The sequence below is a fragment of the Montipora foliosa genome, chromosome 11, assembly GCF_036669935.1.
Source record: "Montipora foliosa isolate CH-2021 chromosome 11, ASM3666993v2, whole genome shotgun sequence".
NCBI lineage: Eukaryota > Metazoa > Cnidaria > Anthozoa > Scleractinia > Acroporidae > Montipora > Montipora foliosa.
Genome location: NC_090879.1, coordinates 19,831,375 through 19,848,874, shown reverse-complemented (window position 1 = coordinate 19,848,874; position 17,500 = coordinate 19,831,375). Strand labels below are relative to the sequence as shown.

The 17,500-nt window shown below is 37.0% G+C and overlaps 2 protein-coding genes across 7 annotated transcripts in view; one reads left to right on the top strand and one right to left on the bottom strand.

Annotated features, from left to right (window-relative positions):
- Nucleotides 1-3,440, top strand: part of LOC137977720 (calcium/calmodulin-dependent protein kinase kinase 1-like) — a 23,963-nt gene extending 20,523 nt beyond the window's left edge. Inside the window, exons 19-20 of the mRNA XM_068825042.1 lie at nucleotides 858-986; nucleotides 1,105-3,440. Of these exons, the coding sequence (XP_068681143.1) occupies nucleotides 858-986; nucleotides 1,105-1,230 (255 nt within the window). The 3' untranslated portion in view covers nucleotides 1,231-3,440. The remainder of the gene's footprint in view (nucleotides 1-857; nucleotides 987-1,104) is intronic.
- A 2,411-nt stretch (nucleotides 3,441-5,851) lies between these two features.
- On the bottom strand, nucleotides 5,852-15,745 carry LOC137977721 (transport and Golgi organization protein 2 homolog). 6 transcript variants are annotated; one of them, XM_068825047.1, is made up of 5 exons: nucleotides 15,630-15,745; nucleotides 14,334-14,487; nucleotides 11,396-11,855; nucleotides 7,529-7,660; nucleotides 5,852-6,407 (listed from the first exon to the last, which is right to left on the bottom strand). In XM_068825047.1, exons 2-5 carry the CDS (start codon nucleotides 14,473-14,475, stop codon nucleotides 6,095-6,097), a joined length of 1,047 nt encoding a protein of 348 aa, XP_068681148.1. In that variant the 5' UTR covers nucleotides 14,476-14,487; nucleotides 15,630-15,745; the 3' UTR covers nucleotides 5,852-6,094. The 6 variants fall into 6 exon arrangements, with proteins under 6 accessions (XP_068681148.1, XP_068681144.1, XP_068681147.1 ...); XM_068825043.1 differs by lacking the exon at nucleotides 15,630-15,745 and adding an exon at nucleotides 15,371-15,482; XM_068825046.1 differs by lacking the exon at nucleotides 15,630-15,745 and adding an exon at nucleotides 14,943-15,441.
- Between the last annotated feature and the right edge of the window lie 1,755 nt (nucleotides 15,746-17,500).

Genomic DNA, 17,500 nt, shown 5'->3' with positions numbered 1-17,500 from the left:
CTGTTTCTCCAATTTTCCACTTTTACCAGAAACCATCACTTCATTTGTTCTGCTTTGGTTTGAATTACTGTCTCCCCAGTGAGCTTGGCTATGCAAGCTTGAGCCTTAACTGATTATTATCATTATTATTAACCCATTGACTCCTAAACCAGTGGCACCCCCCATTGATGAGTAAAATCGTCTGGCATTACGTAGTGTATAATTATCTGGCGTTAGAGAGAGTAAAATCTATTAAGTCTCTCCTCTAGGAGTCACTTGGGTTAATGGGTGGGCAAAACCCAGCGACGAAAACCCCAACTGTGAAGCATGCACTGGCACTGAATCATCATTTCAAGGAAAAAACGTTGGGGAAGGGAAGCTGGGATTGTGCAGAAAAAGGGCTAGTGATTCACGCTAGCCTACATATAGAAACCAAACCATCGTTAACAATAATTTATTATAATTATGGCAACTGTTTTTGCCTGCCAATATAACACATGCTCTGATTGGCTAAGAGCAGCTAAGCGCCAGGGCATTTTTACTCCCACAATGCCATGGGCCGATTATGGATTATGCAAATTACTTTTGTCTTCTTTAGAACTGTTCTATTAGCCATATAATAAACAACTTATGGTAATAACCTTGACTGTATGGTCATTAACAGCAAAATCTCAAACCTACGCCTTAAGCTGTGTTGACCGAGCGAGAGTGAGGTCAATACGGCAAGGCCTCAGTTTGAGATTTTGCTAAATATAAATGCCAGAGAAAGGGAAACAGCAGTATTGCAAAATGTACTTTCCAAAGTTGGCTTTTATGATGAAGAAAATTAATAATATTGGTTTTTTTTTTAAACTGTGGTGGATGTGTTTTTGCAACAGGAGCATCCGTGGGTTACACGTGGTGGAAAATGTCCTTTGCCATCTACCAAAGAGAATTGCCCTGATATTGAAGTCACTGATGATGACATTAAAAATAGCGTTAGAGCTATTCCAAAAATCAAGACTTTGGTGAGGATCATTTTGTTTACCATTGGTGTCATTGTCATTTTGAAATACACAAACAAACAACTATTCAAATTAGAGAATGCTAATCAAATTCTGCACCACTGTTTTTCTTTGTTCCCAGATTCTTGTCAAGAGTATGATGAAATATCACACATTTGGAAGCCAAACTAAAATACAGCGAATACGTTCCCATTCTCAACCCAGCATTGCTCAAGATGCAAAGGAAAGGAGGGTCCCTATGATATGAAATATTTTCTTACTGCTGAATAGAGAGCCTCCTGTCTGATGTGGATTAGGACATGAATGATTATTGACAGAATTATTATATATCAAATTTGATGTTAAAAGTATAATTATAGATAAAGTCTTATTAGCATCTGATAAAGTGACATAGCTCAAACATTATGCACAAACATGTTATTTTGTACATATATATATATATATACATGTATTACCTAACAATATTACTGTACATATATAGTTAATTTCCATGACAATAATAATATCATCATTATTAACTGTTAATGATATTATTGATTTATAAGTTACATCAATTTTCTTTTATTAAGTAGTATTTTTTTATTTTCTGAAAGAGTTTGAAAATTGGTGCATTCTGTAAAGTTAATACTCCATTGACTCCTGAACTGCACCTCATTGACAAGTAAAATTGTCTGGTGTTAGACAGAGTAAAATCTATTAAGTCTCACTCCCAGGGGTCAATGGGTTAATATTTTTTTAAAAATTAGCATTTAAAGTAAAAATGACATTTCATCCATCTAATAGTCATTTTAAATTATTTACGTACAATTTCATATTTAGCTTAAAATCAGTTTCCAAAATAATGACTCAAAAGTTAAGGTTATGTTTGCTTCACCAGTCAACTGGCGTTGCTAAAATGAGGGTGAAGGTGAGGTCAAGGGGGCGAGGGTTAGCATTAGCGTAACCTAGGTCTAGGTTAGGCTAACCCTAACCCTAATCACACCCTCACCCTTGTTTAAGCAACTCCACCAGTCAACCCTTAAAGCAACCAGTGCAGAAACATTAACACATCTGGCGATCACATAAAACATAAAAAAGGAAAAATCCTGAGGAAGTGATAAAACAAATTTAACTTCTTGATTTTCAAGACATTTTTTACTTACTGTACTTAAGCCAAAATTAGACAAACTGAGCGATTCCATCAGCTTTGCAAAGCTGTTTCTTTGGGCACTTTTGTGTAGCTTTCATTCTTTTGTTTGCATTTTAACCTTTCTTAGCACTTAATATTTTGCATTTTTTGTTGTGTTGGTATGAAAGTATTTTAGCTAAATTAGGTTTTGTCATTTAATCTTATCTTGAATTTCAACCATACTGTTAAATGGTCAAAACTCTGTTCACTCTTTTTTAAAGTGTGTATAAGGATGTATTGATTGTACTTTTCTACAGAGCGTACTTAATTAAACCATATCAAACCTTAAATTATGGCTAAACATAGCTTAACCTTAACCCTATCTAAATGCTAAATGTGATTTTATTATTTTTATTTATGATAAATCAAGTTCTTATAAATGTTAAACATTTTCACCATTTATGGAGTGTTTTAAATCATGTGGTGATAATGTTGACATGAATATTCAAAACATAAATCTCTAGTGTTGAGCATAAATCACTTAAAATTAAAAACCACTTAAGGTTTGAGTGCCCTATATTTCTTTCATTGAACCAACAACCTCAGTAGGTTTAATGTTACTCTGGTGTGTACATTGTTAAAACCATATTTGAGTTTGGCACATTTTTAAAAGGGCACCTACATTATTAAGGCAGTTGCAGTTCTGCTTTGCAGGAACATGCTTGGCAAACCAACAATACCACTGATTGGGATAATTGAAAAATTATCACCATCAGCTCTTTCCCTGGAAGCTTGGCACATTCATTCCACCTGTGCTCCTTAAAACAGTGGCATATTGGTAGCATTATACCTCAAACATGTATACATCTCAATACAAGGAAAAGGCTCTAATCAGTGAATATGAAAGGAATATTAATTTTATTCAATCTTAGCTGCTCCTTTACCTTTGCCAGTTTTCATTTAAGACCTGGGGAAAAGTATTGCTTTTCTTTCTTACATAAAGTTGTGGAAAAGAGAAACATGCAGAGTTTTGTGGTTTAGAATTTAGTTGGGTTTTTTGAGCATCTAAATATTTTTGTACACAAAGTTGAAGATTTATATTTTTTCCTTTACGCAAACATGCTGTCGAAAGAGTTACGTAAATCTTGAGGGACATGTGAACAAGGCACTAATCAGGAAATGTGTTTATTTTGAAAGCACTCTGTTATTTCCACTTTCTGTCTGAACTGAAAAAGGGTGAAAAATATAATTCTTAAGATGTGTAATTATTATGATACTATGATATAGTTGAGATGTATTTTGGAAGAGAGAAATTAACAAATAAACAAATATATTGTGCAAAAAAAGAATTTTGTACATATGCTGCTTTGATAATAATTATTAATTTTTATCAAATCCAGATCATGCCTTTTGCACGAGGATGCATGTATAAAACTTTTGGAAATTCCATTTCTGTTTTTTGACAATGAGCAAAAATCCAGAAGACTGGAACACCCTGTTCCACCTAAGTGCGGTGTCAAATCACCATCCAATCCTTATATCAGAGTTGAGATAAACTTGAGTTATTCCAGGTTGTACCAGGTTAAAACAACCAGCTTGTTTACTCCTTTTAAACAAGGAACATAGACAATGTGCTTCAGTTGTCAAGGCAAACCTGGCCTTTAGACGTATTTCAAAGGCATGCAATGAGATTTTATGTCCATATAACTGTTAGTTTCAATTTGATGCATAAAATATCAAAATTGGGCCTGCATCTAATATTTACAAGCATTTCTGGATGCACGTGTAAAAAGATCTTAGACCATAAGAAATCCTTTTTTGATCAGATACCATCAGTTTAATTAATTACTGGTAATTATTAATTTTGATCAGTGCATATCAAGAGGCTGCTACAGAGTAATGGGCCCCCTTTGTTCAGTGGTAACCATGATGGATGCACTCTAGTTGGCAAGAGTCTTTGAGATGGCGGAACTAGAACAACATAAGCTGAGGCTAATGAGGCTGATTAATATTTTTGGGAATGCATTCTTGTGTCTAGGTGAGGGTGTCTACACTGGCTTGACTTACAATAATGACGGGCAGGGGCAGTCCTGGCCAGTTTTTATCAGTAAGCCAGGTGGCACAAATTGAAACAAGAAAAGATTATTTTAAAGAATTTGTAAAAAAAAAATGAAGTAAAAATATTTTAAAATACTTTTTAATAGTCTTTACTAGCGAGCAGCACTCTGTGAACTGTATTTGAAAAACTTGTTTATTCTCTGATGCATTTCGTCTAGCTAACGTAGACTTCTTTAGAGAGTTTTACAGTAATGCATCTGATGGCAAAAGTGATGGCCACAAACATTAAGGTTTGACCAGATTTCCGAAAGGGAACAGGTGCAGCTGGCAGGGGCAGTCCAGATTATTTTAAAATATATTAAAATATTTAAAACAAATTATACTAGTGAGCAGCACTCTGCAAACTGTGTTTGTAAAGACGCGTTTCGTCTAGCTAACATAGACTTCTTTAGCGAGTTTTACAGTAATACATTAAATGCCTGTATTTAAGCCATCTGATGGCAAAAATGATGGCCACAAACATAAAGGTTTTACCGGATTTTTTAAAAGGGAACAGGCGCAGCTGTGAAATATTTTAAAACTAAAACCGTGGCCCCAAAACATTGTTTCTCACACCTTGCCCTAATATTTCACAGCTGTGCCTGTTCCCTTTTGAACATCTGATCAAACCTTAATGTTCGTGGCCGTCACTTTTTCCATCGGATATGGTTTAAAATTAATACAGGCGTATAATGTTGTAAAACTAGCTCCATGAAGTCTATGCTAGCTAGACGAAATGCATTGGAGAAAAAACAAGTTTTACAGATACAGTCCGCGGAATGCTGATCACTAGTTTAGTTTTTTAAAATTGTTAAACCTGTTGAAATTTTCTCAGTGCCATTACCCTCAGGCCTATAAAAAGTTTTGCCCAAATTCAAATTTTAGAAAAACTTGTAAGCCAGTGCTTACTTGGCTTACTTGTAGGTACGCCCCTGACTGGATTGACTTAAACAACAGTAATTGACAGTAGTTGGCACTTCGTCTTCTTTGACCCATCAAGATTTTGTTACGAATTAAGATCTGTCACTACTGAACAAAGCTGCATTACACATAAACTGAACTGTAATGATGGTTAAGGCTTTCTCAGGATATGATCGAGTTTTAGTCTGCTTATATAAAAGAACTTAAACAAAATGCCATCAAAGCTGCTTTACGGATATGTCAATGTCAATGTCAATGATAGTGACAGTGCATAATAAACAGGATCATAGTTGCCCTGTTTTGTAGTCATCATTTGTTGTGTTTTAATATTTGTTATATGGAAGTTTATTTTACACTTGGGCCTCCAAATTGTGTTCGTTATAACAACAATTTCGTTACATGGAGGTTCCTTATATCGAGGTTCTGCTTCATACATTTTACTGTAACTTAATTTGGCTGGGCTGAGGAATATCGTTTGTTGTATTAAGGACTTCGTTGTATAGAGGTTCGTTAAATCAAGTTTCCACTGTATATAACAGGTAGTTGAACCTGTCCAGTAAGAAGGAAAAGCTTATACACGCAAGGAAAAAAAAATAATTTTAGTTTTTTCCCTAAAACAAATAAAGGCCACAGATACCAATATAGTTATTTGAAGAAATTTATTACATGCAATGAGCAAAAGCCAGGTAGGGTTATGGTTATGGTTGGGAAAAAACCAATGTATTAACAAAGAACAGCTAGCCTCTTTCAATATTGTTACTTTTCATTTATTTTGCTTTGCCCTTTAAATAAATTTTTTAAGATAACAATAGACAACAGTTATCATTTTTTGACAGCAAAAAGAGAAAACTGAAAGTAGCTGTTTTTTTTACCCAGCTAGGATAACATGCATAATAATTTCCAAATATGACTGCTAAAAGTGAGCAATGGTCACCTAAAATTGTACCATCACTACAGTTACAAGTCTGACCTTAAAGTTTGTTTATTACTCCTTTGCGAAGACTTTAGTGGCTGGTTCAAGGTGTGAACTTTTTCTATCTATGAATCTCTTCTGTCCTTGTTTTTTGTGCTGTTTGCATAGCCTTTCAGTAAATTCATCTTTACTTGATTTGACCAATGGTTGCTTTAGCTGATGAGTCTCTTTGGCATTATGCAGGCCATCATAGGTGTCTTGAATATCAAACTCATAGCTGCTTGTCCTCCATTCTGCTTCATCTGGATCTGTGGCACCATCCTCCATTGTCCGTTCAACATACGTAGCATGGCCTTGGGCATCAACCAGTACTACCGTGTTCGTTCTGAAAGTTAAATAACAAATTAATTTCACTGTTCCTTGGTATCAACATAGTTAGCTTTTAACGCATAATGTAAGGCGCAATAGAACGAGACAACAGACGTACTGGCGTTTTTGAGGGGAACACTGCCTTGCCACTGGTTAGCCTATGCGACTTCCGGATTGCGTGATATAGAACAACCTCACTTATCTCCCCAGCACTACGAGCTGATTGGTAAAGAGCACGTTCTGGATCGGACAAGAGTATTGGTAGCGAGCAATGTACAAAGGCAAACGAGCCAACAAGCTTGGGGGAAGTCGCTGCGCAGACTTAACCGCACCTCGCAGGAGTGACCCAATTTTAATAAGGGCAGGGCGATAAACCCAACCCATCTCCAAAGGGAGGGAGGGGAAAAAACTTTAACAAATGCCAACAGCTAGTTGGTTTACTATAGAAGACAAAACTGCCTAGTGAACCTTGGACGGCTAACTGAGGCTTTTATAGCTAGACTCTGTCTATTAAAGTAGCCAGTTGTACAGCTTCTTCTATGAGCAGGTAGGTATTACACGTGCTCTTTAACAGTTATGAATGAGGCCTTAACAGATTTGGCCAATGCAAGTGTACGTTATAAATTGATATCTAGGAACAAAGTCACTATAATGTCCTCATTTTATTTACAACAAAACCATTGATTTTATGACCTTGAACGACCGACTACAAAGAACACGAAGATAACTAACGCGACATGAATAGCCCCTTTTAGTATGGTCACGTTCCATTAACCGTATTTTACTGATGGGGCAGTAAAATCTCATTAATAATATTATTTAGCAAATACAAAAAATTAGCACCACTAATGTAGGAAAATGTTACAAAAATAGTTTGAAAGTCATTAATTTTTATGAAATGTGTAAATGAGTGTTGTCCTATGTAGTGTGTGTAACGGTGGGTGGGATCTGACCCAGATTAGAGATTTTTCTCTGTCTTAATTTGGGTGATGCATAAAGACGTTCCTGATGCTGTCGATCAGCAAAGGTTCTTCATACATCACATTCACAGCAGCGTTAGGCCTCACTTGATTTCTGTCCTTTACATATGTATCTTTTTAAATTTTTTTTTTAAAAACAAGTGTTGTCATAATTTACCTTGTTCCATATCTCTTCCCCTCATAATTCACAAAGATTGATTGGCATGCATCCACAAACTTCATGTGATTCTCATCAGACTTGTCATCTTGTGAACCAATAAAACTATTTTTATCCCCACAGCTGAAGGATCTGTAGAGTCAAGAATTCCCAAATTGTTTCACTAAAATAAAAATCCGGTGGCCTTCCACTGATTTAATTTTTAGGTTACAACACTTCGTCAAAAGGATGGAAATGAATTATCAGAGATAACCTCAAGATTTACAAAGTTTCTTTTGTTCTTCAACAACCCTCACTACACATTCGGCCAGGTTAAGAATTAAACTGACTGAAAGTCTGGGGAGGTCTTGTTATGGTAGCAAGGAAAAGAGTGGCCCAGATGAATTGGTGTTTGGGCTATTTATGAGGGATTTATCTCAATCAACGTCCCCTTGACCAAAATATTCTGGAAGGTCACCCATCAAGACAACAAGCATTCCTTTCTTCAGCATTTAGTTTATTGCCTGATTTTAGGCCAAAGGGGACTAGATTACAGTCCCCTTACAGAACTATTGGACTTTGGAACAATTTAGACCCTTTTTTAAAATCAAGCCGTTCGGTTCAAGTTTTTAAACGTATCTTAAAGAATAAGCTTTTAGACAATTTTGTAAATATTTCTTGAATTTCAAATTTTTTTTTTTTTTTTTTTAGTATTTTTATTGATTGCAAATTTTAGACAATGTTGTGAATGTTTCTTAAATTTGATTAGTTGTAATTGTATAGTTATTAGTAACTTTAGTAATTTAAATAATTGTTCCTGAAAAGCCCCATTGGGGAGGTAACAATAAAGTATGTAAGTATGTATGTATGTACGACTCTATAAATTATGGGATTAGCAACTATTGTGCACCGAGATTCACAAAACCCCCAAGTTTGGTGTTAATTGGGTTTATTTTGACTGAAATACAGCCATTTAAATACATCAAAATTTACAAAGAAATGTTGGTCATCTGGATGCAGGATCTGGATGGTCATACATTTCTTTTGCAATTCTGTATCTTGCTTGAAATTTGGGTCTATTAACACTAAACTTAATGAAAGCTTGGTGTGCACTTTGACTATGTGGATCAATAGTTGTTAATCCCACCATCTGCAGACTCGTACCTTGTCCCCCTGGGCTTGAAATCAGGCAATGGACCACCAGACAAAAACGAAACCAGGAACAAGTACGCAAAATCTGGCCGCAAGGGAGTGCAATGCACTCCGTTATTCTTGTGCCTGTTTCCTTTTTGCCTCAGGTGTTCCTCAACCTATCAAAAGGCGAAAGAGGGACTGCTGGTAGAATATCACCCATGTACCTGTGGTCATCTTCTAAGAAGTCACTCATCCAAAAAAACAGATGTCCAGAACAATCGCGTCCCCAGAGTCTGCTTTACTTTTGGTCAGCACCAAGTACACAGACTCTGGCCACTTCCAAGGCAGGAAGTCTGCAAATCACAGATTTCCAGCTCATCTACGCACACTCAGAAATTTGAAACAACAGTGGTTGTCAACGGTTACTAAAATGGACCTCCACTACAACTGCGCATAAATTTCATTGGAAGTGGCCAGAATGTGTGTTCTTGGTGCTGACCAAAAGGAAAGCGGACTCAGAGGACAAGATTGGTGTCCAAAAATGAATTCAAAGTATTTAGAGCTATGCAGATTTTAATAAGCATCATGAAGTGTCCACTTGCTCTTCTTTCCACTTCAACATCAATCGTTTGTAGATAAAATTTTATATATAGACAACTTACATTACAAAGTATCTCCTTTAGTTATTGTATAAAAAAGCACAAAACGAGTACAAACATTCCACAATATTGTATAGTTAGTTATTTGTACACTTCATTATTGTACAGTAGAGAACCGTTTTGACTAGTTTAGTTGCTGACGTTGCCCCGCATGCACAAATCTGTCACAATGTTACAATTCATTTGCTAAAAATTTAGTGCAAAAGTAGTTGGATAATAAATGACTTATTAGATGTTTTGGTGAGTAGTATCGCTGAATAATTCTACTCATAATTTGTTTGTATTTTGACTCGCCCTAGCAGGCTGTTCAAAATACAGCACAACTCGTAAAAATATTCAGCGATACTCCTAGTTTAGTCAGATCTCAAATAAAGCTAACCCAACATCAAACCTTATTGTCGGAAATAGATAGTAAATGCTTTAAGACTTAACAGGACAATAGTCATTCATGTTGGATATATTACATGTAAAATGAATTATGCATCTAATTTCTAGAATTTCAGGACACAAGTGAGAAAAAGCACTTAAATTAACTACTGGCTTAACTTGTGTGAATGCAAGCTTCCCACAGAAAAATATCGATACTCTTGAGATGCACGACACACCAGTACTAGACTGTTTACCAGCAGGACACAGCCCATTCAGAACCTAGATAAAACAGCCTTAAGTTCCCCAGGAGTTGAACTTGACTAGTACATGTAGCTCAATGGGTAGAGCAAATAATAGGTACCGGTATGTGTTACAGAGGTTGTAGGTTTGAATCCTGCCTGGGACTCTGATTTTACATTTGTCCTCTTGCCTGTTGCCAAGCAACTAGTTTATCATCCTCCCCAAAGGTGCCTGAGTACACTATTAACATCATTACTTGAAGCCTGAAAATAAAAGTTGTTTTCTAAATGGGTTTATAGAATCATGATTTTTGGAAAGATCATAAACTAAGTAAGTCAGATAAATACCTTAAAAATCTGTTTTTAGCCAAACATAAATCCTCAGGCTCATACCCCTCTGGATGTGTATGGCTAAACCTTCAATAGTCACTGGCATAAAGATATCCCTTACATAAATGACACTAATATGGCAACAAATTCATCACCAATCATTAATCCAATTTTGATCCGGGTTTATCCCCATAGATGGGGTGGCTGGATTTACCCCACTTTGGCAGCAATCTCTCTAACTCCCACTCTCCATCTCGCTCGATTCATGGCATCCTTTTTCTCCAATTATAGTGATTAATTTACAGTGACACTGAAATTTCATGCAATGTCAATGATGGTGATTGCAGTGATGATTATAAATGACTGTGTACGAAGATGCTTCTAACACTTTTAAAGTGAAAAGTATGCCAAGATAATTTGTAACTAGCACATACCAGTCATTCCTTGGGCAAAAATTACCAATGAATACAGTTATTTATTACACATAACATGAGAATTTTATTCCATAAAGCTCATTTGTACAAATGTATACCCTCTATTTTCACATGTGAAAAAAGCCTATACATGCAGCCAATCAGAATGGCATATGGCTCTTTCATGTGTGGAAGTATTACCAATCAACGATAGCGTTAAAAGGCCTTTCCAAGCATAATTCGTGCAAATCGTACTTTTCGTGCAAATCGTACTTTGTTATTGAATTAAATTAAATTTGCATTTGGTTCTATTGTTAGTGAGTTTTTGTTTCTAAATTTTGTGTTCAGAAACTATTTCAACGAAAATTCTCATCTTATGTGTAATAAACAGCTCATGACATAGAAAGTGATCTATACGGGTTTGTATTCACTCATTGTTTGTATCAAAAACCCTCACTCGCTCGTTACCTTGCTCGTTCGGAGTTTTTGACACACTGAAACAACTCGTGAATAAAACCCTGCATGTATGCCGCACTTTCTATGACATAAACTATACTTAATACAACTGACACTGCTTACCATAATCATGCTTTCTTATTTTAACCCATTGACACCTGGGAGTGACACATACTTAATAGTCGTAATACTGTCTAACCCCAGACAATTTTACTTGTCAAATTATGGGGAGTAGTGTAGGAGTCTATGGGTTTATAACAGTTACAGTAATGTGACAATTAAACCTACCTTTCTTTTACACACAGTAATTTAATCAGCTTGTCAATAAGCTCTTGCTTACTACATCTTTCAGCTAATATGCTGGCAAATCTTTTTCTTCCATACACCATCTTAGGCCAGGAACAATTCAGCACTTTATTTGATAAGACATGAATCCCAGGGCTCAACATCTTAATCTCCATCTCCTCAATATTACCATAATATCCCACCTCAGATTTCCCAGAGAGGGATAATTTGCCAACCAACAGATTAAATCCATTGTAATTGACAGCCTTGTTACTGATTCTCTGGAGATATTCTTTTACATCAATATTTTCCTCCAGAAAGTCTGGTACAAGATGGCCTCTTCCAACTGCATTGGAGTTTAGAAACTGAGGTGCCTGCCTATAGTTTGTGACAGCTGCAAAATTTCCATTTTTGTTTACACCAAGCCACGTGCCTCCCTCTTTCCCAGGTTCCAAATCCATTCCTGTGAAAAGATTGCATCCTTAAATTATTTGATTTAGCGTAAAAAGTTAATTATTGTGTTCCTGTTTTGGTGTCTCCCTGACTCTACTGTCACCAATGTAGGCAGGTCTAAAACCCAGGTCAAGAGTACCAGGGAGTTCAATAAGAATAGACCTTTTTACCGATACGGTGGCCATTTTGATTTCTATTGTTTCGAATAGCTATTATGGGATGCCCAGGGGGCAAATACACATTAATTTGCCCCCTGAGCATCCCATAATGTCTTTCGAAACAATAGAAATCAAAATGGCCACCGTATCGGTAAAAAGGTCTATTTTAGTAGGTGGCTAAAACCAGAGGAGCTTAAGGCAGAGAATGGACAATCCGCTCTTAGAATACATTTCCTGCATTCTGGAGCATGAATAAGGGTATTTGCACACAACACTAATTAATATCATTAAATTTTGGCTATTTTATTCAAAGAGAGTACATGAATACTCTAAATTCTTGAAATTCAGTTGACGGCAAGACGTACTTTGGGTTTTGAAAAGAGGCTACAGCGTGACATAGCCCCCTTTAAGGCTCCTTTGCATTCTGTACATCTCCGTGCAATGTATTTCATCTGTCGTGACTGAAAATGACCTTTTGCAAATTTTATCTTGTCATGCTTCAAATGTAGTTAGCAAATCAGGCAGCTTACACCAAGTACTGAACTGCTGGACCGCTGCATCCAAAAGGTGTGTGCTCGATCCTCAAATGGACAGAATTCATGCATCTCTTTTCTTCTTCATGAACAAAATTTTCCTGATCCAAAGCTTATGTTTTGTTAAAGTTTCTCATGTTATTTGTAAAATTTGGGGTAATTTCCTAGGAAAAATAGGCAGCGACTTCACGTGCAATAGCCGGCGAATTTCGCTGGCCGCCAGGTCTTGTTGAAAACCCTGGAGTTGATAACCCTCTTTCACTGAAAAACAACTAAGCCAAACATTTCTCCTTAGCCTAAAACATAGAGGCCACACAGGGATACAAATTTTATCTTCGAATGCTAATAGTATCTCTCATGAAAGAGTGCAGCGAATGAGTGAGAGATACTACCAGCAAGAGAAGATAAATTTCACATCCGCAAGTGGCCATGTAATGTTCTGTTTATTACATAGATATTGATGAAATGTCCAGATTAAAAACAACTTGTTTTACTCAATTTCAAAATGGTGAAAAGGTGCCGGTCACCAACCGCTAAAACATGCATGTTGTGTAACATGAAACAAGATATGAAAGTTATGATAAACAAATCATGATAATGTCAAATTGTGCAAATTATAAAAATGTTAATGTAGCAGAGAAGAATTATATTGCAGCACAAAAGTATCTTACAATGAAGGGGAAGCTTGCATTTTATTGGCTAGTCATGTTTGACTTACCATGACGAAATCTATATCCTCTGATATATGAAGAATAAAAATGTTATGGTGACTTATGATGCCTGCGCGTGGTGGAGATACAGTTTTTTCGTAAGAAAATCCTACTATTTTTAGATGAGGTCCCATGATTTACAAGTCAAATGGTCAATGAGTCAATGAGACTCATTAAGCATAAGCCCTCGTTTCAGTGATTAGGCCAGATCAGTAAGCACTCTCTGAAATTTTAGCTTTCATTTTATGGGTTAGGGTAACTGCACTAACTCATTGACTCATTAATGACTCATAGACGAGTTCACGCTCTTGATTGCATCATGGGTAATCAGGGCAACATGGTGGGAAATTCAAAGGTTTCTAAGGAAATTCAAAGCAAAATATACTGTACATGACTCTACTTTAAAGACTTTCGCCTTCATAAACCAAACAAATAAGTTCATGTTTACAACTGAGATGAACTAGACTGGGTATCCGTTGTTTGAAATTCCTAAATATTGCTTTTTTTGTCTCCATGCATACATTCTCTGTAATTTTGTGCTTTTGGAATTACAGGAAATGTATGGCAGAAACTGTTTTTAATAAAACAATTTCTACAATAGCCATTCTCTTCAAATTTATTCTGCCGCACCCTTGAGCACATAAAACAATTTCTACAATAGCCATTCTCTTCAAATTTATTCTGCCGCACCCTTGAGCACATATCTTCTGTTTTGAAAAATAAAAACCCCAAAATTGCATATCATGAATACTTTTCATCATTTTGAACTTCCTTACAAACCTTTGAATTTCTCTCATCTTGTTCTGATTACCCATGATGCACTCAAGAGCATGAACTCATCTATTGACTCATGACTCATTGATTCATTGACTCATAAATACTTGATACTCATTTCATATATAATAAAGCATTCTTGTTGAGTGATTAGAGTTAGGAGACACTTTTGTTTTTCCTTGTTTATCTGCAGCACAATGACCTGTGGAGTGTGACCTGCCAGCCGAAGTCCACAATTGTACCAAGCTTAAAGGCTGCAAATACAAATCATTGTACTATTTGACATATTTTAATAAATTGGTACAATATTTACCTGCAAGTATGTTAGGATTTTTATCCCAATACCTGGCTCTAGCTGTTGGCCTGGAATAATATTCATCCCTGTTGGATGCGATGATGAGTCGATAGCCGTAAGGCTCGGGCTTGTGGCAGAAATACAGAAACAAAATGCACATCACCTAAATCAACTTAAAAGAGGAAATACACTTTAGAACAAAGAGCCTATCACCCCTCAGTCACTTTAACTCACGAATAGTCTTAATTTAAGAAATTGATAACTTGCGGAAAAAAAAAAGGGATGGGCAATTGAGGAAAATTGTTAAGATCAAGAAGCAAATGAAAATTTAACTTAGATGGTTAAAACTAACAAAAGACGAGATTTGATCCTTTGTCTTGTTCATTGAAAAACAGAACGCACAAAGTGCGCACGGGTGCAGCATGTACTTTCCCAGTAAAACAGTGAGCACGTGGTCTTCACTGGAAGCGGATTTTTCTGCGCACGGGTGCAGCATGTACTTTCCCAGTAAAACAGTGAGCACGTGGTCTTCACTGGGGCACAAAATGAACCAGTGAATAAGGTAAATTTTCTTATCGTTTGAAAGATTACGAAAGAAAGTAAAGTAGAAATAAAAATAGGACTCACAGCGGAATCCGTAACTCTGACCTTCACGGCCAGAGTAGTATGTCAGCCTTTGTAATTCCATGGCGCCTGTTCTCATCCGGCCACACGGATCGCAATGTTGTGAACACTGCTCGTACCTCAGCTAAGACTCGCAGGGAGTGTATATGAAAAAGTCTTTTGATGAGTTCTTTAGTATCAATCAAATGAGCAGAGTATCCCGTTTGGAGAAACTTATTGTGCGATGTGAAAACCAACTGTTATCTTTTAAGTCAAAGCGGCTAAAATTACCGAATGAAAAAATGGCACTTGTAGATATTATTCGGTTTCTTGTCAAATTCTACCAAACCGGTTTCTTACACTTTCTGCTATTCTTCCTATCACGAGCGTATTCTCCCCTACAGTCCCACTTGACTGGAGTCCACTTTCATGATGGAAAAAAAGCGGATTACCTGGAGAAAAAAACGCCAAGAACGAATCTGATGCACATCGAGCCACCAACACCAGATATTGCAAGATGTATGCTGATGTCGGTATCATGTCGTACTTTGGCGCAAAGAAAAGAAGGAAACCGGAAACAGGAAACGGCAAACAGGAAACGGAAAATTGGAAATGGAAAACCGGAAACGGAAAACCGGAGAAAGATTAGAAGATGGAATTAAATATTGCCAAATGTAATGTCCTAAGAATTACACACTTCATCGCTGCTACCTTGATGAAATTGCCTCAACCAAGTATCTGGGAGTGTATCTTTCCAAAGATCTTAGATGGAATGAGCATGTGAGGTATATCACAAACCAGGCAAACAAATTGCTGGGCAGTTTTCTCAAGCGAAATCCAAAACACTGCACCACATCAACGAAGGAGAAGGCATATAAATATCTGATCCAGCCTATACTTGTATACTGCTCTTCTGTCTGGGACTGTTACACAGCTAAAAACATCAAGCAAGTGGAAATGGTTCAGAGGAGGGCAGCTCGTTGGGTTCTTTCGCGTTACAATCGTCAGGATAGTGTGACTGATATGCTAAATGAACTGGGCTGGAACTCACTGCAATCCCGTAGAATAATTGCCCGCTTTTCTATGCTTTATAAATTTAGAAACAATTTAGCAAATAAGGTCGCAATAGTAGCAAGTATGATAAATACTGTAGGAAGCTGGCAACTTTTTCAAAAGACATGTTTCGGCATGCTTATGCCATCATCAGTTGAATGAGTTCCTAAGTGTGAACAGATGAAAAAATTATTACAACATGACGTAATACAAAAGCGGGTACTATTTACAGCGTGACACCAAACATCAAGGTCTAAACTAAAACGTGAGTGGGCGGCTCGACTGACTCAGAGCAGGGTAATGGGCTTCTGCTGAGAGTCTTCTCCAATAGACCGAGTATTCAGGCATGGCTACTTATGGTCAATTCTGTTTTCTTTATCTCACAAGTCTAAAGGGAGATTTCAAAACAAAATAATATTCAAATTTAACCATAAAGCCTCGTAGCCGTGTGTGACGTGGCCTTTTGGGAACGTGGCTGCAAGCTTTTTGTGGCTGCCGCAGTGAATGAGCCTGAGTATGGACCATCGAAGATTGCTACGAGCGGTTTCAGGGTGAAAAGAGAGAATGAAAGATTCTGTGTTGCATGCTTACGGTTGTCGTCAAAACCTCAAATTAGATCATTTCACGTCGTCGTTATGCAGAGGACCGCAAACATACTTGCTAAAATCCTTGCTGCACGGGCAGCACGATTTTTTATGCTCTTTTGACCAATGAAATTATTGTTTTTTGGCGTTGTCGTAGTCGTAGCTGTCGTCGTTTCTTTAGCCTGCGTAGCTGGCGGTATTGTAAGCGCCCGCGAAATAAAGTTTTGGCGGCGGAGCCGACAAGCGAGCGGCGAAGCCGCGAGGAGAATGGGGAGAGGGACTCTGAAATACTTTTTTTTTCAGAGTCCCTCTCCCCATTCTCCTCGCGGCTTCGCTGCTCGCTTGTCGGCTCCGCCGCCAAAACTTTATTTCGCGGGCGCTTACAATACCGCCAGCTACGCAGGCTACTTAAACTCCCGATTGGCTGCCCGACTCCTCTAGCTAGCCGGCCCCTATGGTTTTCCGGGCGGCCAGTACTCTACTTAATTTTAATTAACTTCCCTACTTTCATTATAAATATTTTTGTAATAGCTTTCCAAATCTTTCACGGTGGTTATTAGACTTTTATCAACTCGTTTGATAAAATCAATTTCTGTTTTAATCTCCCACAGACGCAGTACCGTTTCTTTAGAAACTAAAATTTTGAGCACTTCACATTACGCTACAATAGTTAATTCTGTTGAAATACAAAGTGCCACACGGCCAACGTTTGCAAAAACGTAACCCTTCCTTGTGAGGTAATTTTAGGCTAATGGACAGTTACATGTAATTTATAATAGAAAGAACTAAAAATAGACTACAAGTAAGGAAATGCCTAGCATCTAAATAAACCGTTAGGTTTTCGAGTTAGATTACTAGTCTTGAATTGATTCAGTTGAATATGTAGACATCAGGAGCAAAAATTAAAACTTGCAACTCAACATACACACACACATACAACAAAAA

Bases quoted from the DNA above. Each gene is read 5' to 3' on its own strand.
- LOC137977721 (XM_068825047.1), bottom strand. From the start codon at position 14,475: ATGTGCATTTTGTTTCTGTATTTCTGCCACAAGCCCGAGCCTTACGGC. The intron at 11,856-14,333 runs GTAAATATTGTA...ATCTTTTCACAG, and splicing joins AAATCCTAACATACTTGCAG to GAATGGATTTGGAACCTGGG. The intron at 7,661-11,395 runs GTAGGTTTAATT...TTGACTCTACAG, and splicing joins TTACTGTGTGTAAAAGAAAG to ATCCTTCAGCTGTGGGGATA.